The sequence below is a fragment of the Magnolia sinica genome, chromosome 8 (assembly GCF_029962835.1).
Source record: "Magnolia sinica isolate HGM2019 chromosome 8, MsV1, whole genome shotgun sequence".
Lineage (NCBI taxonomy): Eukaryota > Viridiplantae > Streptophyta > Magnoliopsida > Magnoliales > Magnoliaceae > Magnolia > Magnolia sinica.
This window is the reverse complement of record NC_080580.1, coordinates 86,084,297-86,110,853: the sequence shown is the minus strand read 5'-3', so window position 1 is coordinate 86,110,853 and position 26,557 is coordinate 86,084,297. Positions and strand designations below refer to the sequence as shown.

The window sequence follows — 26,557 nt, the reverse complement described above, 5'->3', positions numbered from 1 at the left end:
AAGATGCGAAATCCCAAGAAACCTTAAGGGGTGAATTTTCACCCTGATCTAAGATTCTGATGGACCATAGCAAAGAGAAATTCAAATCAAGGGAAGAAACTGTTTGCATTTTTCATGGCCCACCAAAGTTTTGGTTCAAAGTAAAAATTTGTACCAATGGGTTTCAAGAGGTTCTGTTGCATGTGGACCGTTCAGATTTTCGAGACTCATCGAATATGATGAGTTCTCAAAAAAGTTCGTATGTAGTCCATGCGAATTGGTTTGCAGGTGAGCGTTCCACTATATATATATATATATTATCCCTTCATTTTCTTTGTATAATGGGATCCACATAAGCATCCATATTTAAAGAGTGTAACATGAAAGTGGGAAGCTGAATTACCATAACATGACTATTTTTTTTTTTTTTTAAATAATGATCATCCTATTAGAGAGTGATTTCTCTAAGATATATATCTCAAATCAAAACCTTACACCTATATTTATAGGCCTCTATATCAAAACATTACACTTATATTTATATGAGTCTATTTCGAAGAAATTTCAATTAGAGAAAAACTTCTATATCATTTATGTTATGGTGATAATAAAGTATAACAAATTATCATGCCCATCATAAGAAGAAAATTAAATCTACATCCTTCAATCAAGGTAAATTCAATGTAAAAATTTTGAGACTAATGCTTACATCGCATCAAATCCATAAGTGGACCCGTAACAATTCATTTTCATCTCCAACTACTTATCCTAAACTACTAATCCGATCACACTTAATTGAGTACATTTGATTCTATATCTACATGCGCACAAATTCAATACTCAATCGCACACTTATCTACTTTTAATCTTGAATAAATTTTTTCTTTGCATTCTTGATTGATCAAAGCCCATTAAAAATAACAATATATGAATATATAATTTTTTTTCAAAACTGTTTTGCTATAAAATTTGATCATCCATTCAATTTGGATAAGTCTTATGTGCATCACCGCCATCATACGATCATCTACGATTTATTAGTAACCCATTTTCATGACTAAATCTTGATTCAATTGCTTTCCTAGCGTGCTTCTAATCCAACCAAATCTATGCACATGATTTTCTTAGCATATGAGTCACTTACAGGACTAGCATACTTGTATGACAACTAGATTGGAGTTGATCCATTACTTGTAGGTAATTGATCATGTGGCATATGTGGCCCAATGCGCATATTGTGAATGATTGATTGTTCGTCATCTATGCAATCATCATGATGGATTCATCCTATCAAACAATGATCCATCTCACTATAAGATACATGCTTACACAATCAAACTGAGTATGGAACCAATCACACTGATTTGTGTGGGATATCATTTTAATAGTCTTGTAAATGAGGATGGAGGTACATCTCATATGGGCATGCATCTCAATATGCATTACTTTGTTATGTGTAAGTGCACAATGCTCTACACAGTCTGAAAAGTGGACTAAACTTTTAAATTAATAAGTGTTGGCCATATCTTATCATGATGTTTAATTTAAATATTTGTGTACAGTATTATCATAAAACAATCATGTCCAAATATATAAACTCAGAATCGAATAATCTCAATATAATCCAATGAATAAATATGTAAACATGGCAATAATGATCCAATGGGCCATACATAATCTAATATGACCTTGCTTTGGGAAAGCATAGATCTTACAACTGATGTAGTACCTAGCAGCATTAGCTGATTAGATTTCATGTCTATTCATACATGACTCCGATTTCATCTTACAAAAGAGGTTGTTGGATTGGATTGATATGGTCGCGCATGGCCTGATGTCAAAGTGCAATTATAAAACAAATTTTATATTAACGTTCAATCGTTAAGGAAAAAAAAAACATGCCCATTTATGATAAAAGTCCCAGTTACTAAACAGTCCAAACGTAAAGTAGGCTACTAGACTTGCTCGTTGCCACTCGATCACACAATAACTCCAACAGATCCTGAATATGGTCCCGCCATACAAGTGGCAAAGAGAGTTATAATCATGGCCATCCATCTATTGGGCTCTATCATGGATGAGTCATCTTTAAAAAATCGCACCAATTAAATTATTACGTGCATCACATTTCTCTAATGAATGCTTGGCCATTAATTATTTACATCTCGCACCATCACTGCATCCTTTTAAAATATTTGTGTGTTAAAAAACGTTGTCGGTACCGTGAAAGCCCTTGCTTCTTGTTTGGTTTTTTGGTGCAGTTGGAATGTGGTATTGACACAGATGTAAAAGTCCGTTTAGTTTGGAATCAACACTAGCCAAACGAAGAATGAAATATACGACTGGCTAAAAAATTCATAGAATTGTTCAAGAGTTAGGGAACCATGAGACTCCCTAACTCAAGTGAATCTTGTAATTAGTTTACAACCTTAGAATCCAAGTAGGAGCCTCGATAACAGAAAATGAAGGAGTTAGGCACCATTTTCTACTCGCATGAAGTGTGGCCTTATTTTAAGGGATTTAACAAATTTTTAGGGGATTCGGCGGAGTTTCTGCATTACTACATTTAGTCGTGCTTCGTAAAATTTAAGACTATATGCAAAGAAAATAAATAACACCTATCCTTAGGGCTTGTTTGGGAGCGTGGATTTGGAACCCCCTGGATTCGCAACCCCCAGGATTGGAAACCTCCTGGATTGGCAATCCTCTTGGTGTGTTTGGCACCCTGGAGTGTGAATCAACTTTAATTCAAAAATACCTATACATGGTATATTTATGGGGGTTTGAATTTAATTACTAAATCAACTTTAATATCCCCAATTAGTGAGATATATAATTTTTGACACTATGGTTGTGATAAGCCCGTTAAAATATATGCTTTGCCTAAAAATGATGAAATTCCAAGTCTCAGATGGACCGCAAGCACAAGATCATGTCCGAGTAACTAACCAACGATTTTTAATTGTTGATTAATATGGACAATGTTTGGATGGTGCTGGACAATATTTGGACGGTGCTGATCTACATGAACAATGTTTGGACGGTGCTGATCATCGTTAGTGGGCCATGTGCCCAGTAGAATGATAGTGTACAGTGACATACATTTATACCTGCAACTATTGAAATGATTTTAGGTGTAATCCAAGCTATCACCTTGGATTACAAACCCCCTCAAAGAGGGGATTGGGAACCCCCTGGATTGGCAATCCCCAGTTGCTTTATGCTGCCAAACAACAGAGGGGATTTGAAACCCCTCTAATCCCCTCCAATCCAAGGTACCAAACGACCCCTTAGTTTGCAGGGTTTAAGACCTACCCAATAAAATAAAAGAAGATAGGCAATGAGTATTATGGAATAAAAGATTAAATAAAGTGAGCGTGAGCTTCTCATGTGTTTGAAATGCGTGGACTCTTTGAAATGTTAGAAGATAGAGGGGAGACGTGACACCATTTTTCTACTAAAGGAAGCTCAGATATCCCTGATTCTATCCCCACTCTTCAACTTTAATGGCTTTTTTTATTTGGTTATTTGTATTTTCTGTTTGACAGAGTAACAGCGCACTTGAGCCTTTTTCGAGCTGACAATCAGAGTAGACTTTGGCATGTGTACGGCTTCAATTAATTCGCAGTGCACATACTTCGGCTGGACTAGGTGCACCTCCTTCCGGCCTTTGATGCTTGTGACACTCTACCCCTCTGTTTAACTCCCAACTCTCTCTGTTTACAAGTGATGTTTGGGGGAAGAAATTTACCTGTAAGGAATTTCATGGGGTTGGAGGTGAGAAGTTACTTCCCAGTAAGTAACTTACATGCCTATTATTCCAATTTTTCAAAAAGAATAGAAGAACGGAAAAGCACCTTTTGGAGAATGAGAATCCGGCAGTTTCAAAAGCACGAGAAAGGTTTCTTGCAGGTTGGAGCAACAATTTTATAGAAGAGAGAGATGGGAGATCTAAAGAAGATTCCAGGAAGGATAGCGAAAGGCATGGCAGAAGATAGAAAGAAGACGGTGATGGACAGAGAGATATGACGAGAGCCGAAAAAGGATTCTCCTGACCATCGACATGACGAGCAGCGAGGGGCGAACTGATGAGTACAGAGATGAACAGCACCGCCTTGTACAATGTACCATCATCCATACTCTCGCAGCACAACAATAGCAATTACTTTCTTTTCTTATTCTATTATCACTATTTCTTTCCACTTTCTCATTCTTCTTAAATTCATGCCTCAACCGATGCCCCATTGTTCTTCATTTAATTTTTACATTCAATCTAAATGGAGTATCAACACATGCTTCAAAATCTGTGAGCTAGATCTGTCTGTTGCGCTACGGGGTCCGCGCAATGGAATCCGGGTCCAGCCAGGTGAACAGCACCGAGAAGCTAAGGGCGCTTACTGCCTTACTGATAGTGAATAGCAAGTGAGGAAGGATGATGGAACAGTGTTCGCAGATGCAAAAGATGGAAGGAGCGGACGAATATACATACCGCCGTTTAAGGTTGCACGGATGTTGAAAATAAGAGCAGCGTGGAGTACCAGTGGCTGACGTGTGATGCTCTCTCATGTGGCCCAGTTAAGTCTTCTATCCGGATCTTTTCTTAGTTACATATCCTAAAATGAGCTAAAAAAACGGATGAACGGAGTTGATTTTTCATATACCTCAAAGGGCCCACCTAAGTTCCCATCGCGGGAGCATCATGTGAAAGGCACGAATTGGCCACCACCCACGCCAGACCTAGCTAGAGAGGGACTGCCTTGTAGGGGATCTATGGGCCCACCGTGATGTATTTCTTTTATCCTAGCCGTCCATCCATTTTAACGGATCATTTTAGGGAATAAGCCCAAAAGTTGGCAGATTGAAGGCTCAAGTGGACCACCCACCCACAGAAGCTTTGGATCAAGCTGATATCCATGTTTTCCCTCCATACAGGTCACGTGGCCTAACATCATGGTGGGCGCTACGAAATTTTCAACGGTAGAAATTCAATCTCTACTGCTTCCTATGGTGTTGTCCACTTGAGGCTTCAATTTGCGTCATTTCCATTTGTACATTATAACATGAACTGTGAAAGTAGATGGACAGCGTGGATTAAACATATACACTACGGTGGGCTCCACAGATCCCCTGGCAGGACCGTCCGTCCCTAAGTAGGTATTGGTGGAGTACCCAAAATCCGCCGATGCGGATTGCGTACTGGCAGCGTCAGTAGCGAGGTGGCTACTGACAATATTCTGTGGGCCCTTATGGTATATTTTTGTTTTATCCAAGCCGTTCAAATATTTTTCCATATCATTATAAATAATGATACCTAAAATGAGGGTTATCCAAATCTCTTGTTGACCACAACATAAGAAAACAGTGGCGATTGAATGTCTACCATTAAAAATTTCTTAGGGCTCACTGTATTGTTTTTTTGTCATCCAACCTGTTGATTAGGTCACGGGTACCCGGGTGAAAAGGAAAAAACAAATATCAGCTTAATCCAAAACTTTTGTGAGCCTAAGAAGTTTTTAACGGTGAGTGTTCCATCCACGCCCTTTCCTATAGTGTGGTACATATGAGATTTTTATCTATATCATTTTTGGGCTCATGCCAGAAAATATTATGAAAAAAATGGATAGATGGAGTGGATAGGATACATGCATCATTAGGGCCACAAAGCACTGGCAATAACTACCTTGACAGCATGCTGTCAATGCTCAATCCCAGCCAATTGGCCGGTGCAGCCTACCACAATGTATGTGATATATCCACACCGTTCATACATTTTGCAAGATCATTTTAGAGCATGGTCTTAAAAATAAGGCAGATGCAGGGATCATTTTAGACTACTACACAAAAAGAAGCAGGGATTAAGCCTTACCATACATCTAAATCTTTTTTTGAAGGCAGCGTGATTTTTTACCAGGCCTGAGTGACCTCATGAATAGGTTGGACTGCAAATAAACGTTATGTAGCCCTTAGTAAGGTTTCAATGGTGGACATCACTGTCCCCATTGCAGCATTGATGTGGTAAACTTTACCTTTGGAGTTATCTCATTTTTCGATCCATGGCCTAAAATGATCTTGAAAAATTGTTGGACGGTGTAGATATAACATATACATCATTGTGGGGCTCACAGAACTTGATGACGTCAACACACCACTGAGGGTGCGTGCCATACAACCACATTCCGCTTCCCCTTTGGCGGGCGGAATCCGTTCAGGCAAGGATCTGTGGGGCCACCGTGATGTAAGTGTTTTATCCACGCCGTTCATCATTTTTATAAGATAATTTTAAGATATGAGAAAAAAATGAGGTAGGTCCATGGATTAAGTGGACTACAAGGTGGGGATTGAACTTTCACCATTAAAAACTTCTTGGGAGCTAGAAAAGTTTCAGATCAAGCTGATATTTGTGTTTTTACTTCATACACGCCTACATGACCTTATGAATAGATTGGATGGTAAAAAAAACATCACAGTGGCTCTTAGAAAGGTTTCAATGGTGGTTATCATTATCACTGCAGATTCGATTGGTGTGGTCCACTGGAGATGTTAACCTACTTCTTTCTCATGATTTCACCTTAAAATGATATGATAAAAAAGATGAACGGCGTGGATAAAACATTTACATTACGGTGGGCCCCACAGATCCATGCCCGGACGGATTACTGTCCGGGCGGGGTAGTACGCAATCCGCGTCCAGGCATATCCGCAGGAGAAAAAACAAAAATAAAAAGAAAAAGAGCGGGCTTCATATTTCAGAAACCCTAGCTCCTTCCTTCCAGAAATCCTTCTCCTTCTCTTGAATTCCCAACCCACGTACGTATCTCCCTTCACCGTCAATTTGGTGGGCCGTTCCTTTGATTGGTGACAGTTCAAGAAAGCAAAAAGGTGCGTCTCCCCTTCTTCCCCATTTTTTTTGAAAAATTAAAACGTTGGCATGTAAGTCACTTACAGGGAAGTGATTTCTCACCTCCAGTCCCATGAAATTCCTTACAGGTGAATTTCTAAACACCACCTGTAAGTGACTCTGCTTCCTCTCTTCGAGCTTGGAACCCATGGCCAGACACGCGGGGCGGAGTGATGAAGAAGAAGAAGAAGATAATGACTACAGAAGAGAGAGAGATGGGAGATCTAAAGAAGATTCCAGGAAAGATAGGAAGAGACATGACAGAAGATCGAAAGAAGAAGACGCTGATGGACGGAGAGATAGGACGAGAGCCAAAAAAAGGGATTCTCCTGACCATCAGGATGACGAGAATCGTTACCATCGAAATTCGCGGAGTGATGAAGAAGAAGAAGAAGATAATGACTACAGAAGAGAGAGGGATGGGAGATCTAAAGAAGATTCCAGGAAAGATAGGGAAAGGCATGACAGAAGATCGAAAGAAGGCGCTGATGGACGGAGAGATAGGACGAGAGCTGAAAAAAGGGATTCTCCTGACCATCGAGATGATGAGAATCGTCACCGTCGAAATTCCTCTGAAGATGATCGAGAAAGAGAACGGAGGTTGAAGGATCGACATCGCCGCGACGATCGCGATAGGGGGAAAGACGAGCTACGGCATGGAAAGAATCGGAGGAAAGAAGAGCAGCGGCATGAGGGGCACGCTGATGAGTACAGAGATGAGCAGCACCGAGAAGGTGAGGGTGCTGACCGCCGTCCTGATAGAGAGCAGCAAGTGAGGAAGGATGACGGAACAGTGTTTGCAGATGCAAAAGCTGGAAGGAGTGGAGGAATATACATCCCGCCGTTTAAGCTTGCACAGATGATGAAGGATGTTGAAGATAAGAGCAGTGTGGAGTACCAGCGGCTGACGTGGGATGCTCTCCGTAAGAGCATAAATGGGCTTGTGAACAAGGTGAATGCCACAAATATAAAGAACATCATCCCAGAGCTCTTTGCAGAGAATCTCATCCGGGGTCGGGGCCTCTTCTGCCGGTCATGCATGAAGTCACAGATGGCGTCCCCAGGATTCACCGATGTATTTGCAGCATTGGTTGCCATTGTCAACACCAAGTTTCCCGAAGTGGGGAATCTTCTTTTAAGAAGGATTATCTTGCAACTCAAGAGGGCTTACAAGCGGAACGACAAGGTACATGTGCATATTTCCATTAATCTTGTAATCCAGAATAGGGTTGGATCTTGGGTTAGGTTGGTTTGAAATTGGGATGGGTTTGGGTTGAGCAAAGTCCAGTTGGGTTGGGAATAATCACATGTGCTTTGGTTGGCTTGTGAACCTTGTTTTTGAATTTGGATCGGATCAGGTTGTGGTTAGGTCCTCTTGAGGCTAGGTCGAGCTTGGGCTGACCCTCAACCTGACCCAACACACTCGAGTTGTTCCCCTAATACAGATGTTTGCTAATCCCACTTGCACCCTCTCCTCATTCACCTTAACACCCAATGCAAATACCAACTTGACTTGTTTTGTTTGCAGGACATCTTAGGAGTGGATATGTGGCCCCATCATGAAAATGATCTGGTGCAAAAACCAGGCCAGTCCACTCATTGGGTGCACCTCATGCATATGTCAGAGGACCTTCAGCATATTTTTTAACTGCTTGCTGTTTTTATATATGTGCAGCCCACTTGATGGGTGGACTAGATTGATTTCTGCACCTGTCATGGGCTACCTTATGCACCGATCAGATGCCCCATATACCTGCCAGGTTGGCTCCTGTGCTGCATGTAACAGCTGCACAGGGTCTAGAAAACCTCGTGCAATCTATTTGTTTCTTTTTCTTTTTCTTTTTCTTTTTTTCCTTTGGAAATTTTCTAAATCATGTCTGTGTTATTTCTGTTAAATCATTTATCAGCCTCAGTTACTTGCCGCGACTAAATTCATTGCACACCTTGTTAATCAACAAGTTGCCCACGAGATTATTGCATTGGAGCTACTCACGGTGTTGTTGGAAAATCTGACTGACGATAGCGTCGAGGTGTGTTCTTGATGCTTACATGAATTGTAATTACTGTTAATTGAATTAGTTAGTTCACTTTATCTATATGGACTGTTTGGGACCCTTTTTGTTGCCACTGTACAGGTGGCTGTTGGGTTTGTCACAGAGTGCGGATCGTTACTTCAAGACCTTTCACCCCAAGGCCTCCATGGTGAGTTTTTTTTTCTATTCTGCCCGATAATTTAGCTGTCATTTTGTTTCTGGATTCTTTTTGAATTGGGCTGAAATTCTTATTCTGCTGAGAAGATTCATTGGAGTTGATGAAATTACGATGAACCATCAAATTAGTTGAGAAAAGAAAACAGGTGTGGTTTAGACGTGTAAAAAGAATAGTGTACATATTTGCCAAATCCCAGTTTGAATTTATGGATGTAATGATGCAGCCCAAATGGGCCACCTGTCTAAAAATCCTCTAGAGAAAAAGGCAAGCACTGTAGGTAGGAATTCCAGCTGAAAAGGCTAGAAAATGATCATACAAATGATGTCACCTATTCTACAAATAGCGACCTCATTGTTCACATGTAATGAAAATTGAAGGGTTGGTCATGGAACATTCTGGAAATTATGATGAGTTCTTTTTTATTGTTTTTTGTCTTTTATTTTGTTTGTGGTAGCTTTCTAAAAATATCTTTGTCGCACAATATGCTCTAGTCTGTTGAGATGGCCTAAAGAGGGAGGGAGATCTGTGTTGATTTTACAAGTAATTCTCCCATTTATAGTATGTCTATGTGGGTGCTTCTTGCTCAGAGCTTGCCATGCACTGCATGCTCCAGAAGCCAGCTGTTCATTAATTCCCATTTGTGGTAGCGCACAATAATGTGCTAAGGTGTGATATGGGGATGCAACCTTAGTTTCAGGATTCTTCTAACTAGGTGCAGCTGCTGCTTCGGACTCTCAAAGTCTCACTCCCGCTTCGGATTGTGCTTCCCCACCTATTTATACTTGTTTAGATTTTGAAACAGATGCTTCCCTGCTCCTGCACCCAAATTTGTTGTCGCTTTGATCCTACTACTTTCATTGCTTTCACTTTGGAGCATGCATGTAATAGTTTGATTGGAGTTAATACTAAAAGGAACCATATTGGCATGCGATCCTTTGCGGTATTCCAAATATTGGTGATATTATTGATAATGTTGATGATATTATTGGTATCATTAGGTCAGTGACATGGAAACTGTTTGAAGTATAAAAATTTCCAAATATTGCTGATATTTATATGATAATATCAGCAATACTTGGCGATCTTATCGATATCGGCAGTACTTTGAGAAGAATCCCTTATAAAAGTTCCTTGTTACTGGCGATATCATCAATAATACCAGTGATAATATCCCAATACCAGGGAAACATATGTAAATAGGTAAAAATTGACAGAAAAATGGGAAAATTTTTAAAACCCCAAAAAACAAGTTCCATTTTTTGGGGATATTTTTGAAATTTTGTTCCTTGGGTGATTTTGATCACTCTTGGTTTTTGTTGAATAAAAATTTGGATTTGGGCAGAAATCTCGACTTGAAACAAAGATGGGTACACGATGATAACATAAAACTCCTTATGCACATTTCCGTTTCTTCCACCCACTTTGAATTCTATGGGCAACGTCCTTCTCAATCACTCCATTCACATGAATTATCAACCCAAAATAACAAAAGTTGTGATTTTGGGAACTTCTTGGTCAAGAATCTTAACTAATTCCTCATTTCCACTCCTATCATTACTATGCACTCTCTATACTCTGTTTTAGCCTAACTAATTTTAAATCCTATATAAGTATATATGCTTAATTAGTTGCCTTAAGACATGAACCCTATTTCTACTCCTGAACAATCTCATCTTTAAACAAATATTCCGAAAATCTTTGGGTAGCAGATCTTAAAAACATGTCTAATAGAAAAAAAAAACATAAAAAAACCCCATACTAACACCTGTCTAGTAGAAAAAATTCCTAAACTAAGTACCACAAGTCACCTTTCTGGACTCTTTAACTCCAACTAAGACATGCGGGAGCAGCGGGACACATGGATCCCATAGTCTCACACACTACACATTAAACTCTATCAACATATGAAAAAAAAGAAGAAAGTTATCAAGTCTGTACCTATTGCTTCTAAACATGTGTGACTCATTAGGCAGATTAATCAGACCCTTGATTTAATTGTGTCTGACTTTGGGCTGCAGCAGTACCTCCTGGTTGTGAAGAACTCGCCCTTAAGTTTGGACATTCGCACACTTCCACCACAATAATCTTTTGTGTTTTGTCACTTTCAGTTTCCTGTGAGTTGATGAATCCACAGCTGTTGCACTTGCATAGCAGGTGCTATATCTGCTTCAGCATATGCCATATCTGATTCATATCTGCTTCGTTTAAATCAAATTCTCCTCGCTATGACATATTGTCTCCGTCCAGAGATCCACCCATTTAGACAGCAGCTCCCCCGCTTTTTTTTTTTCTGGATCCGTGGACTTTCAAACTGGACCTCTATTCTCATGACCTTTCATCAATCCCTACCACCACTAGGTAGGATGTGATTGAACACAATACTCCTTGCATCCAAGAATCAAGGGGGATACTGTATATTCTTATCCATGCAACAGTTTACTTCTTTCCCTAAATCCGACCAGCGACAGAGACTTCTAAGTAACCGGCTTTATAAAAGATATGGCTTCAAGGTACACCTTTTCCTGTTTCTTCCTCTGCTGTTTCAATCCACAATTCTTATGGGTTCAACCTTCGTACCATAAGTTTAGCGTGTGAATGCCCATCGGAGCTCCAACCATGACAGTTCTTTTCATCGTTGAAACATCACTTCTAGACACAGAATCCACCAAACTCCTTTTCCACGATCTATGCATTTCTTTAAGCCGACAATTTCATTCTCACCAGCTTCAAACCCCTAGCCTTTTTTCTATTCTCGCAATTCTGTACCTACCCTTCTGCTGTCCTCTCACTATGTTGATCCTTCTCACCCTCTTCCATGCTCAGTTATTGTGGACCACCACATTTTTGTAGTTCCCCCCCTTGCCATCTTGATCAGCAACCATTCTCTCTCATTCCCAGCCCTACCCTCCACCCATTCATCATTGATCTTGAAACTCCTATCCCTCTTTTGATTCTTTATTCTAAACTGTGACTTTTCTTTCCTTTTCTTCGTTTATGTTTTTTATAATGCTGATCTATCTGCTCCCAAACTTTCTTCCTTTACCTACTGGGATTGTATCTTCGGCTTCCTCCTTTGTCCCAAACCGAAAATCCCCTTTGTTTTCCCTGTGATCTTGTCCCTTGCAATTTACGAATCCCTGATGATTCTGTCCCACTTAAACAATGAGGAGCTCCAGCAATATGATTGTGTTAAGGAATTATCCTATATATATATATATATATATATATATATATATATATATATATATATAGAGAGAGAGAGAGAGAGAGAGAGAGAGAGAGAGAGAGAGAGTTTGGAAATTGTACTGATGATAAACATTTTGTCTATCCATATCAGATGCTCCCAACCTCCTAGGCGGAGAGGGTATCAGTAAATCAGCTTCTTATATTGGGAATTCATTCCCAATTTGTTCAAATTTCTTTTATTGACTTTTATTGTTTTAATATCATTTTCATTAATGCTCTCTCTCTCTCTCTCTCTCTCTCTCTCTCTCTCTCTCTCTCTGGATTGTCAATAGGCCGGGCGTCGGGCCACATTTTGAACTGTTTGGGTTGGGCTTTCAGGCCAGGACTATTCAAGAGAGGATTTCAAATACACATGGTCCCCATTGCCTGCATAGAACTGGATGGCAGTGTAGACATGTATATTTCTAACTGCGGACCCTCTCTTTGGACCATGGTCCTTGTCTCTCTAGATCATGGGCTGTTTCTTATTTTTCTCTTGTTTCTCTTTTTATTTTTTTCTCTCTTTTGTTTTGCCTCTTTTGCCCTTGGTTCCACTGTGTGTTTTTTTTTTTTTTAGTAATTTGGGAGATTTTTTTAAAGCCATGTAATTTGGGACATCACTTAATATAAGCAAGGAGGATGCTGGACTTTCAGCTCTAGTTATAGTTTTTTCTCTCCCAAAGGCTTTTTTCTCTCTGACATGGTCCAGAGAAAGAAGGCCCATGGTCCAGAGAGAGGGCCCATGGTCCAGAAATGTATGCATCTGCAGGTAGCACAAAAAGTTACATGTGAAATGCCCTGCATGACAACAGTTTCGACAGTATCATTTTTAGAATGGGTGATAATTTTTGGGTGCAGAAAGGGGATATGGGATACAAAAAGACTTTGGGATTACACTTGGCTGAGCAAAGTGCTCTTCATTAAAGTTTGTTGGGTTTCCCTAGTAGCATATAAACTAGAACAGCAGGTAGGAGATTGCTTCTAGTAATGGGAGAGGAGTTTGTTTTTCTTAACTCTCTAGTGCACTAAAAGATTATGATCTTGGTTGGTTAGGCCTTTTAGAGGAAGTTTATCTTTCTTAGAACAAAATCAATAGTATAGTGGAGAGAGTGGTGCTTCTTGATCACATATATTTCTACAATTTCTCGATAGCTAAGGACAACCCCAATTACTACTACACTCCAAGTCTGGTAGTGGAGGAGTTTAGTCGGATAGTGATCATAGATGTGATCCTCCTTGGTGACTACAGACTACCTCAATCATGGGTTCCATTTTCATATATGTGGGTTATGTGTGCAATGTAGCGTATAAACTTTTTTTTTTTTTCTGTTTGTTTCTGGACTGATGGGAAATGATTTTTCTAATTAGGTGGAGTTGAGGGTTATAAAACAGAGGTGTGGAAATAAAATTTTTGACTTTTTTGGTGTTCTTTTAATAGTTGAAGGTGGCTTTAAGGCTGCCATGTCTTGGGTTGCTAGATTGGCCTGGTGCTGCGGGAAGTGTGCTCCTGTCTTGGGTTGCCCATGCAGATCCTCATGAATCCCTGATCTTTGCTCCCCTATTGGCATCTCTTTTCATCATGTGTGGGGGCAAATGTTTCCAGTTGAAGATCCCTAACCACCCTTAACCAAAAAGATCCAGATTTCCAGTTGAAGATCCATTAAAAATGAATTTGTAACACCCACTGCGAGACGAAACTCCTCCGATAACACCCGGAAGATACCAAAAATCTAAAACTTCAGATATCGCACGATATTATCGTCAATATCGCGCGATATATCGTCGAAAGATACCAAGTAAAAAAAAAAAACACCAAATATCGTCCGGGACTGTGTCATTATCCAAAAAAAAAATTGGAAAAATTACAAAAATATATAGAGAAACTTTTAATAGGTGGATTTCGATACCTGTACAAGAGATTTTTATGATCGGAAGCTTCCCTTTGGTGGGCCATTGGAATCAAAGCGTCGTCCGTAGGTTAGTGCAAACAAAATCTCCGATTTGGAAGAGAAATCCATCAAAATCTGGAGAAATCCAAGTGTTTAGGCAAAATCCGGCGAAATCCTTGCTGAAATCCGGAGAAATCCTCGCCAAAATCCGAAGATCTATGAGATTTTGGAGAGATTTTAGGTTCCGGAAGGCCGGAACCCTCTCTGCTTCGAAAAAAACGGCGTCCGATCCCCCTTTTTTTGGAAATCAACGCGGCAGATGTACCGCACACCACCGAGTTGACTGGTGTGTTGACGTCACCAAGTTTCGTGGGTCCCATCATAAGGTATGTGTTATATCCAAACCGTTCGTCCATTTGGCAAGCTCGTCGTAAGGCTTGAGCCGAAAAATAAGACAGATCCAAAGATCAAGTGGACCACACTGCAAATAGGAGTGGGAGATTAAACGTTTACCATTGAAACCCTTTTGGGGTCACGGGAGTTTCCGATCAATATGATATTTGTTTTTCCTCTTCATCCAGGTCTGTGTGACCTAATGAACAGATTGGATGGAAAATAAACATTATAGTGGGCCCTACGAATATTTTAACGGTGAGAATCAGCCCCACTACTATTTGTGGCGTGGTCCAGTTGAACTTCGGATATGGCTCATTTTTGGGCTCATGATCTAAAATGATCTCTCCAAATTCATGCACGGTGTAGATATAATAAATACATTACTGTGGGGCCATGTAACTTTGAACCGTTGGTACCACTCGAGTTGCAGGAGCGTCACCGCCTTCTTCATAGCGTGGTAGGAAGAGGGCGTAGTGAGTAGTGTACTACATAAATTCTGTGGGGCCCACCATAATTCATGTCTTTTATCCACTCCATCCATCCATTTTACCATATAATTTTATGATTTTTAGCCCAAAAAATGAGCATATCCAAAGCTCAAGTGGACCACACCACAGAAAATGGTGCGAATTAAACATCTACCATAAAAAAAAAATCCTTGGGAGCCAAAGAAGTTTTGGATCAAGCTGATATTTGTTCTTTTCCTTTATCCATATCTTTGTGATCTTATGAAGAGGTTGGATGAAAAATAAACATCACTGTAGGCCCTAAGGGAGGTTTCAATGGTGCAAATCATTATTCGTATTGTTTCTTGCGGTATGGTCCACTTGACCTTTGGATATGTTTCAAATTTGTGCTCAACCCCTAAAATGAGCCGAAAAAACACATAGACTGCATGGATAAACCATGTACATTTACGGTGGACCCAATAAGTTTACTCAGTACTATAGGAGTGGATTAGGTGAGACCCCGCCTCACCCAAGACCACACAACCATACCGTGGGGCCAACTTGACGTGTGTATTCTGTGTCCACTCCATCCATCTGTTTTTTCAGATCATTTCACAACATGATCCTAATAATTAAGAAGATCCAATTATCAGGTGGACTATACTCAAGGAAACAGTATTAGTTGAACATGGTACCATTAAAAACTTCCTAAGGTGCACCTTAATTTTTCCTATATTTTATTAGGCATCCAATCCGCTGATAACTTCACATAAGTTTGAATGAAGAGAAAAAACAATTATCAGCATGATCCAAAACTTTTGTGGCCCACTAATGGTCAATCACCATTGTTACCTATGGTATGGTCTACACAATTATTGGATCTGCTTCAATTTTTGGATAATGTCCTAAAATGATATGGAAAAATAGATGGATGGGGTGGATACTGAATATAGTTCTTTGAGTTCAATAAGACAACGCATAGCTTAGACCCTATACAAAGGAAACCTATTATGTGCACTTCTTTTTTAAGATTTTATTAGTTAAAAGTGTGTATTAAGGTCTTTTTTAATAATCCCTGAAGTTTCATTGAAAAATTCAACCATTTTCCCAATGTTTCCCCATGTTTCTCAAAAAGTGCGATAAATTATGCGATACAAACGATATATCCCATGCGATAACCGATACGTATCTGTATCCCAAGGGTGCGATACATTGTGCGATACCGATATTTCGAACACTGCCCTTAACCAAAAAGATCCAGATTTCCAGTTGAAGATCCATTAAAAATGAATTTGTAACACCTGGTTGGAGTACGATTCCAAAACAATGACATTTGTGGTTATTGGAATTTCCGTCATTTGTTTCTTTCCAAATGTTTCATAGGATTGCAAAAGTGAGAAGGATCCAAAGCCAGAGTTTAAGCACACTTCACCCTTTTTGTTGCTTGTTTTATCATTTTACTTTTATTCTTGAATGCGTATTTTTTAGTATAAAAATAAAAAATAAAAATCAGCTGGTGATCGATCTTTCCATTTGCATGGTAATTAGTTTAACTTTTCCTGCTACGATTGCCGATATTGTAGGTATTTTCGAGCGCTTCCGTGGAATACTTCATGAAGGTGCAATAGACAAACGTGTTCAGTTCTTGATTGAAGGCCTTTTTGCCATAAGGAAAGCCAAATTTCAGGTATGTTTTGGCTTGTTAAGGGTCAGTTTGGCGGGGTATCCTGCTTCCTGCACAAGCAGGGTTGGAGTCGCTTAATCCTGATTTTGGTGGTCCTTCTTCTCCATGTTGGATTCGCCGCATTAAGGCCCTGCTTTCCCCCGCATAAGTGCAATTAGTGGTGTTTCAATTGTTTTCTAAAACTTTGCTAATTGCAGTTATGTGGAGGAAAGCACCACTTTATTGCAGCAAATCTGACGTGGAGGGTGTGTGGTCTACCAAAATCAGGATTAGGCTTAATCCCAATTTTGTAGGATCCCCTACCTAAATGGACCCTAAGTGTCTGCAAGCAATATTACATGTGTTGATATTTGGTGCATAGTGAATGAAGTGGAAAAAATTCATGCAATTACACTAAAATATACAGGGGTACCCAGCTGTTCGGGCTGAACTGGACCTTGTGGAGCAAGAAGAACAGTTTACACACGAGCTGTCCTTTGAAGACGAGATAGATCAAGAGATTGGCCTAGGTATACTTTGGAACAGAATCTTTATTCATCTGTTAGTCGTCCTACCATTAGTTATCCTCGCTGCAAGTTATTTTTTCTTATTATCACCTCTCTTGTCAACATTCCAGATATTTTTAAGCCTGACCCACAATTTTTGGAGCATGAGAAGGCGTATGAGAATCTGAAGAAAGATATCCTTGGGGATGAATCTTCCGAGGATGAAGCAGGCTCTATTGCAGAAAGTGACGAAGAGGATGATGAAGAATCTGAAGAAGAGGAAGAGGAAAGTATGAAGATAAAGGATGAGACAGAGACAAATCTTGTGAATCTACGGAGGACAATATATCTCACTATCATGTCTAGTGTTGACTTCGAGGAGGCTGGTCACAAACTATTGAAAATAAAACTTGAACCTGGTCAAGAGGTAATTTATTCATCTTTTTCTTGTGGTCATAGTTGCTGCAATAAAAATCTGAAGGTACACTTTTTAGTAATGACTAAAATTCTCTATACTTCCCAATACTTGTGGAGTTGATCATCATGCCTGCAAAACCAATCCCAGTCTCCCTACATGCTTTATTTTTGCTTTGTATGATTGTTTATTGATTTTGTGGTATCAAAAGATATGGTTTTGGTGCCTTGATGTATTAATCTAACTTTGACATTGTTTCCTTCAATAGTTTAATTTGCTTTCATGTTTTTTTTTTTTTTGAATTTCGGAATTGTTTCAAATTCTCGAGATTTTGGCATTTTCAAGAAACAACACTTTTTGTGCCATAAATTGGTGTTTAATTGTTTTTTGAGTGGCACTTTTGGTTAGCCATAAGAAGCTTTTAAATAAGTTACTGTTAGCTTATATCTTATTGTTCTTTGTGCTAAAAGTTTCTTTCTTTTTATTTCTGTTTGAATTAGTACTGGATATTATTAATAAAAATACGAGTGTAATCTTTCAAAAAAAATAAAAATAAAAATATGAGTGTAATCTTTCAAAAAAAGAAGAAAAAAAAGAGATTGTATCTATGCTAGCGTCGTGGGTTTGCTCCCCACAAACGCGAGTTCGATTCCCCTCCCTGAGCTTTATCCGATGCACATGGTTTGTAAGTGATTGCATGCATCTGCAGGGATTAGTCTTGCCTTTAAAAAAGGGGTGGGGACACCCTGTCATGATTTTTTTTAAAAAAATCTCCACTGTACATTTGTTTTGCTGCATCATGGTAGGATCATCATCATCTAAGCCTTATCCCAACTAATCGGTGTCTGATACATGAATCATTTTCTACCATTCCACTCTATCAAGGGCCATAATTTCGACTCTAGGTCATCCTTTCTTTCTACCTTGACCCATGTCCTTTTGGGCCTTCCCCTTGCCCTTTCAGAGCCTTCAACTTGTTCCAACTTCATTGTCGGATGTCAGCCCAAAAATGAGTAGATAGCCTTTCCTTCAGTCTCGTTCTGTTTTTCTCTCCCATCCACTCTGCAGGTGTGTTGCACAAGCTATATCCCTAGTAGTAACTAATGTGGCTTATAGATTTCAAGACCATTTTGGTGGGTGTTTTGTTTTTTGCTTGAGAATGGGTAGGATTATTTATTTATTTATTTTTTTTTTTTGTTTTTTTTTTTAAAGGTAACAGAGATTATATTAATTGAATACATATTACATTCCCGCTGAGATAGCGAGAGAGACAACCTCCGAATGCTTACATATTACATTCCTATAGATTGAGCAAAATATAACCCCATTCTGCTAAGAGTTGCTGAACTCTCTGAATTGTTGAACCCAACGATTTAGAGATTCCGATGAAACATCTCCCATTTCTTTCTTCCCAAACTGACCACCAAACTGCCAACAGACATATTCTCCACATCGTGGTTCCATGTTTCCCTAATTTTGGCCCAAGCCAAGCTTTTATCAGACCATCTGATGAGCAAGGGAAGCACCACGAAATATTGAAAGAGCCGAGTTTTGAAAAGGATGAATGAAAAGTATGAGGTGAATGACTAGGGAAAAAAAATATAATGCCAAATACTAAGAGAAACCATAATAGATAGTCACACATTATAGGAGATTACCACTATATCTGTATTACCCATTTTCAATGTATTGGTATTGCACTATGCATCACAACCTTGAGATACAGAAATCTGGTGGGAAACAGAGGGAAATAAAAAAAATAAAAATGTATTGCATAATGTATCGCAATTTGAGGGAAACAGTTAGGAAACTTAAAGAAATCCATGGAATGTTTCATTGAAACTTCAGGAGATGTTAAAAGCCACATGATTACACACTTAGATCTGACAACATTACAAAAAACTTTGCATAATAGTTTTCCATTGTTTAGGAGGCAAAAATATTCACCCTTGGTCATAAGGGATGCAATTTTATTCAAATTGAGTTCTTATCATTAAATGTCATACAATCAAAAAATTAAACACAAACAACTTAACCAAGTTAGCACAAAGAGGAATGCTGTTTTGCTAATTTCAGTAGCATCTTCTTATGAGTACAGGTGTAATAACAATGGTAGACTTCAAGTTATTAGTAGTACGATCTTATGGAGCAAATGTCCCACAAATAAAATGGATAGAATGTGGCATGTCAGATGGTCAATCAGGAGAAGCAATAAAAAGCATTTAAGGAAAGATGAAGATTGAAAAGAGACCTGAGTATTAAATGAGTTTTGGTACTTAAGTAAAAGAACAAAATCTTCCAAGGAAGGAGACATGACAAGGGAGTTATTGTATAAGTGATTAAAGTCACTTTCATGATTGAGAGATACAAAGAAGATGGGATGAGAAATAGAGAAGATCAGTAAAGAGAAACCAATTTCATCAGGTTCTCTAAGTGGAAGATAAAAGAGGGAAATGTTGTATTAGAAATGAATGCATTCGATGAAACTTGCTACCACCAATAGGTTATAAGATGAGGGAAAGCAGACTTGATGGTTTGGTCATGTGCAATGGAGACCAAGAACTGCACCGGTTAGGATTGAGTCGACACAAGTTGAAGGCTCTAGAAGTGCAAGGGGAAGGCCCAAAAGGATGTGGTTGGAGGTAGTAAGAAAAAACTTGGTGACCTATGGTCAACTTAAGTTATGGCCCTTCATAGGGTGGACTGGTGGAACAAGATTCATGTAGTCAATCCAATTAGTTAGATAAGGTTTAGATGATGATGATGATTGGGCTGATTGTCACCATCCATTGGTCACCACCTACATCATTTTGCAAGAAGATTTTAAATCGATTCATTTCTTGTTGGAGGAATGGCAATAGCAAAGTTACATATAGAATAACATCTAGAATGAGATCGATTGAAGGCACCATGTCAACTGCCCTGAATTGATAGACCTGATGAAGGGAAGCAAGCTTACAAGCAAAGAAGATGCCATCGTTTACAAGAATGGCCAGCTACTATTCGTAAAAGAATGCATGAGAACTCCACAAGTTAAGGTTTGAAGTGTTGAGGATGAGATCTAGCAGGCAATTGTCAGGCTTACCAGAAAGGCAGTGTGCAAGATTACAATTGGCTGAAATGATGGGACCCACCCTTTTGTGGTGGGGATCCATGGTATTTACGGGTGAGTCCCATCACTTGCCTACAGTCTCTTGTTGCTGACCAGCTTCCATCAGGGTATATCCAACTAGTGTTTGAACTTGGACTAGTTCCCCAAGGTTGGCACTTTCATATGCTCTCTGATTCATTTTCAGGGCCACCTCAGTTGCAAACAATTGAGAGGAGCCTAGTGTTACAATAATGGACAGATGGTATTCCTCAAAAATAATTCATGGGAACATCTCAAGTGAAGGTTCTTTAGAGTGTTAAGAATGCCGTCTGGTAGGTAGTTGGCAGGCTTACCAGAAAGGTAATGTGCAAGATTCCCATTGCCTGAAATGATGGAACCCAGCCACCCTTTGTGGTTGGATCCATGCAATACGCTGGTGGGTCACATCATTTTTGGGGCAGTCCCATTGCTTTAGCCATTTGGGTGAATGACTAAATTCTTTTGTAGCCTACCCATTACTAACAGGATATATCTAACAAGTGTTTGGACCATAGTTTAAAAACCCCAAAACTTGACCTGACTCCAATGTTCATTTGGGTCTGGTCAATTCAAAGACTCAACCCGACTCTACTCAGGTCTCGATATTTATTTTAATAGTATATATTATTATATTGGTAATTATAAAGAATATTTAAGATAGTTAATTTCACTATAAATACTATAAAATGAGAGGCTTAACATCAAAGTACCTACTTGTAGAGAGTGTTTCAACTTATAACTGACGTTGTATCTTTAATTCCTATTCCCTGCGCAATTTCATTTTTAATAATACCTATTTCACAAGCCGAGTGACTTATCTCGAGTCTGCGTGAGTGTTTCGAGTCGACCGAATTTGCAATTCGACTCAACGAGTCTTTTCGAGTTCAGGTTGAATCAGTCTCCAGACCAGGTTCTCATGGACTTGGCTCAGAATCTTGCTGAGTCGAATTGACCCGACTGAGTTTCGAGTCCACTCAATGAGGTTTAGAACTATAGTTTGAACTAGAACTATTTCCCCACTCTAGGCAATTTCCTTTGTTCTGAAAACCATTTTCACGGTATTCATCGCTCCTACATCTCTTATTGGAAAAAAAGAAACATGTATATTACTGGGGCTTTGTTTCTCTTCTTGTTTCATGTATCGCATATCTTTAATTCGTTTTCTCACCCATATCCCACTTTGGCAGCTTCTTTTTTTTTTTTTTTTTGAATTTTATAGCTTCACGCTTTGTTGACAACGAGTTTATTAATGATGACTTAGATACTTATCTTCACTTTGTTTATGCAGATGGAATTATGCATAATGCTTCTTGAGTGCTGCAGCCAGGAGAGAACTTACCTTCGTTATTATGGTCTTTTGGGGCAACGATTTTGCATGATAAATAAAGTTTATCAGGAAAATTTTGACAAATGTTTTGTCCAGCAATATTCAATGATTCATCGACTCGAAACAAATAAGTTACGTAATGTTGCCAAGTTCTTTGCTCATTTACTCGGTACAAGTGCATTACCTTGGCATGTTCTAGCTTATATACGCTTGACGGAGGAAGACACAACCTCATCTTCCCGTATCTTCATAAAAATTCTTTTTCAGGTATGTGCCTAATTTGTATGCCCCACATTTAGGGTTGACAACAGGTCAGGTTTGGTTGGGATCATGTACCTGGGCTGACCGGGTTTGGGTCTTGCTGTGTCTTGGTATTCTTCTTGAAGAACCAACCTCATTCCAATCGGGCACAGGTACCCATTGGGTCCAGGTTTTGAGTTTAGTTTGGGACAGATGAGAACATTCATATGGCTGGGCCCACCTAATGGATGGATTAAATTGCACATGAACCTGATTATATCCAATATTAAGTCCAAAAAGGTGATACTTGAACCTGACCTGACTGGATCTAGACCTGTTAAAATTGGGTTGGGTCTACCTGCCAGCCCAGGTACACATTGACAGCCACATTTTGTCATTATTTCTTAGAGGGTACATTTTGTCATTATTTCTAAGAGGGTGTTGTGACTTTAACTTTGTATGATTTGTAATGGGCAGGAATTATCCGAGCACCTGGGCATTCGTTTGTTAAACGAACGGCTGAATGATCCGACAATGCAGGACTCGTTCGAATCGATATTTCCCAAGGATAATCCAAAAAACACTCGATTCTCCATCAATTTCTTTACATCCATTGGGCTCGGGGGCATCACAGAGAGCTTACGTGAGTACTTGAAAAATATGCCCCGGCTTATAATGCAGCAGAAGCCGGTCTCGGAATCAGAGGATGAGTCTGAATCCAGTTCTGGCAGCTCTAGTTCTGAGTCGGAGTCTGATTCTGATAAAAGTGAGAAGAAAGGAAGACATCAAAAGAGGAGGAAGAGAGGGTAATGGCAAAGTTACCTTTGCAAAATATGTGCACCGGGAATTTTGAAGTTTATCCTTTTATATGATGATTTCACTTTTGTACATTTCTCCTTTTATATGCTGATTTCACTTTTGTGATTTGGTGAAATATATTTATACGTGGTTGATTTCCGTGGCACACCTTATTCATGTGGTGTGATGTAGACTTACCAATAAAATAAAATACTCAAGCCACATTCATTATTCATGTGGCCCACATGAGTGGAAACATTGTGTATGGGGATGCCCAACATTCAGACTATGTTTCATATAAACATAACCATAGATAACTTGGTATGGATCGTATAAATCATGTAAATTTTCATGATTAAGATAATGGTTGGAATATATTTCATATAAACATAACCATGGATAAAAATGGACTGATAAGAATCAATGATAGAGGTCCTCACAATTGTTGCCTTGAAGTGTGGCCCTACCTAAATAGTGTGTCATCATAATTTTTGGGTCCGCGGCCGAGCCTCGGAAGGCCAATGATTGGTCACCGTAATGTATTAATTTTATCCCTACCAAGCATCCATTTTTCCATATCATTTTAGAATACTGCACCAAAAATAAAGCAGATCCAAGTCTTGAATGGACCACACCATAGGAAGCAGCGGTACTAAGGATGCTCACCATTGAATACTTTTTAGGGTCCGACTTCTTGTTTATACACTTGTATGAAGACAAAAAGCAAATATCATCCTGATCCAAAACTTGTGTACCCCAAGAAATTTTCAACCGTAGGAATTTAATCCCCACTTTGTGGTCAATTTGATTCTTGGATCTTTTTTTATTTTTGAGATCATAATCTTAAAATGATATGTAAAAATGTATGGACGGTGTGGATAACTGCGCCCAATAATTTACCAAGATTTTAGTGACTTACAAAAATCAAACGATGGATGATGAAAGGGATAATTTTTGGGCGATTTTACATAAACATCGTGATCATGATGTACCTTATAAAAATCAAGGGTTAGAGCTCCTCTACAATTGTTTCTCATGGTTTGGCTCAACTGATTTATAAAATACACCTGGCATTTTGTATCATGGCTAAATTTCTTTCACACACATAATGACTCGATTGGATTTCAAGTACACATCATGGTGGGACTCACCTAGAGTCCACTGTCATGTTCCCATCAAAAGTTCTCTGGTTCGCCGCATGGCACTGTTACTGGAGGTTAACTTTTAAATGAGAGAGTTTATAGTTTGGAGTTGTACAAGTACGATGTATTTAGATAATGGATCAAATACACAAGGGATCCGGTCCTAAAATCAAATATAGTACCTTGTAATCATGTTATGTACCAAAAAACAAATAAATATTATTTTCTAATTAGTAGTTAAAATTGCTTTAGGAGAAATTTGGACCATTAAAAATGCATTACAACAGTCTAGATTTTACTTGCATCCGTTGATAAAGTAATAAATATATTTTGATAAATTTTTTATAATAATATCCAATAAGCAGAGCCCATTTGATAAACGGTCCGTAACTTTAACATGCATACCCATCTTTATTAAATAAGACATGGTATTCATAATTTCTCAAAGAGATCGTTACAAATTCACAACAAGAATATTTTAACCAATTTAATGACTTAAAAGGTCCAACAGTATATATATATAGCCGTTGTTAGTGGTTGTACATGCAGCGTGCATGTAAATAAACTAAACCGTTGAAACCTGGGGTGTAGCGTAGATAGACCATGACATGGTAAATCGGTTTCAGTGACACTATCTTATGTTAGCATGTCTCTCGTACCATGGACCCACATGCATGTGCACGCACGTGCATATAGCCCTTTTAGCCTTTGATTTTGAAAAACTCAAAATTAAAGTTTTTAAGCTTGGCCTGTTTGACAAAACTTACTTTCAATATTTTGCAGAATTTTAATATTTTTAGTTATTATTATTACTTTTTTTAGGCATTTGATAAATTTATATAATTAAGTGCTTAATTTTAATTTTCGCTGAAAAATGAGATTTTTTTCCTTATTCCTTAACATATAATGTGATAAGTGATTTTGCTCGGAATTAATAATTTCAAATAATAATAATACCTTTTATCTTCTTAAAAGATGACAGCACTTTTGAACCACCTTATGAAGCCTGTTCATAAATATAAGCCGTTAATTTTGAAATACTTGTCAAACCCTTCGAAATGAGTGGTTATTCGCCTAAAAAGACAATCAGAACGCGGGGACCTTATATGTTGAAATTGGTGTGTTGTTGCACATCAAGGTTGCAGTGCATTAATATCAATTTGACATTGTGGTATATTTTTCGATATGTTTTTAGGCTCCTTTTACAAGGTGGTTAGCACATCTTTTAGTACTCATTGATAGCTACAAAATAAGTAGTCATACATTGTAAATGGAGAATAGAGCTATGAGATCTTTTATGTCAAAGTTGGTGTGTCATTGCACATTTGAGTCACATGTAAGTAATAACGATTTGACTTTGTGGCTCAATTTTGAAGGTATTTCTAAATTTATTTTGCTAAGTAGATTGCATATCTTGTAGTATTTATTAATAACTTTGAAATAAGTAAATGTATATCCCTATGGAAATAAGAGTGCACAGCTTTTGTAGATTGAAATTGGTGTTGCTACACATTGGGCCATATATGATGATAATGTTTGACTTTATGACCCAGTTTCTAAGGTTGTTTCTAGTATTTTTTCAAGACTTGGACTACACATCTATTAATATTTATTTATAATTTTAAAAAAGTATTCACATGTCTTAAACAGAGATCTCAGTGTTAAGATCTTGAACGTACAAAATTGTGTGTCATCACATATGTTGGAAAAAAAATAAAAAATGCAAAATTTGAGTTCAGTTGTTTGTGTCCTATTTTTGACATTTTTTTAAAAAAAAAAAATCTCCTTTGCGAGATTTGAACATTCCATGATGTCTAATGCTTCAAGCTTTATGAAATCAAGAACTTGCTTGTCCAAATTGGAGCATGGATGGCGACATAAATGGATGTTTACGCTGGCCTATTCCTTCAGTGAACCACGTCTCCTCATTCATTAATCGGATTTGAATAAAATTTTATCTAATTGGGTTTCTTGATGTGTTCTACGAGATGGTATAGTTGGATTAGACCATTCCCAACTAGATCCGTCCAAATGAGATCGTAGCCATTCAATCTTGTTTTTGATAGATCTGATTCAATTCAAGTTAGATTGGACCGAAAATCATTTTCTAGCTTAACGGATACCCATTGAACGTATCTAACATTAAAAAATAAATAGATGGTGATGCAATTAAGAAAATGTTGGTAATGAACAAATGGTGATTCAATTAAGAAAATGTTGGTAGTGAACTTCTGGACTTGTTGTATAGTGAGATCAAATGATGACCTATAACAATCGACCTATATACAG

At 38.5% G+C, this 26,557-nt stretch overlaps 1 protein-coding gene across 2 annotated transcripts; it reads left to right on the top strand.

Moving 5' to 3' along the window:
* The first annotated feature begins 6,707 nt into the window (after positions 1-6,707).
* On the top strand, positions 6,708-23,285 carry LOC131253577 (uncharacterized). Of its 2 annotated transcripts, none has more exons than XM_058254625.1 (9): positions 6,708-6,858; positions 6,967-8,063; positions 8,785-8,907; positions 9,013-9,079; positions 16,631-16,734; positions 17,138-17,240; positions 17,348-17,643; positions 22,050-22,355; positions 22,806-23,285. In XM_058254625.1, exons 2-9 carry the CDS (start codon positions 7,026-7,028, stop codon positions 23,136-23,138), a joined length of 2,370 nt encoding a protein of 789 aa, XP_058110608.1. In that variant the 5' UTR covers positions 6,708-6,858; positions 6,967-7,025; the 3' UTR covers positions 23,139-23,285. The 2 variants fall into 2 exon arrangements, with proteins under 2 accessions (XP_058110608.1, XP_058110609.1); XM_058254626.1 differs by having other exon boundaries at positions 6,733-6,858; positions 6,947-8,063.
* Positions 23,286-26,557: the final 3,272 nt, after the last annotated feature.

Coding starts and splice junctions, on each gene's coding strand:
- LOC131253577 (XM_058254625.1), top strand. CDS start 7,026: ATGGCCAGACACGCGGGGCGGAGTGATGAAGAAGAAGAAGAAGATAAT. Junction 9,080..16,630: donor TTCACCCCAAGGCCTCCATG/GTGAGTTTTTTT, acceptor CCGATATTGTAG/GTATTTTCGAGCGCTTCCGT. Junction 16,735..17,137: donor TAAGGAAAGCCAAATTTCAG/GTATGTTTTGGC, acceptor TAAAATATACAG/GGGTACCCAGCTGTTCGGGC.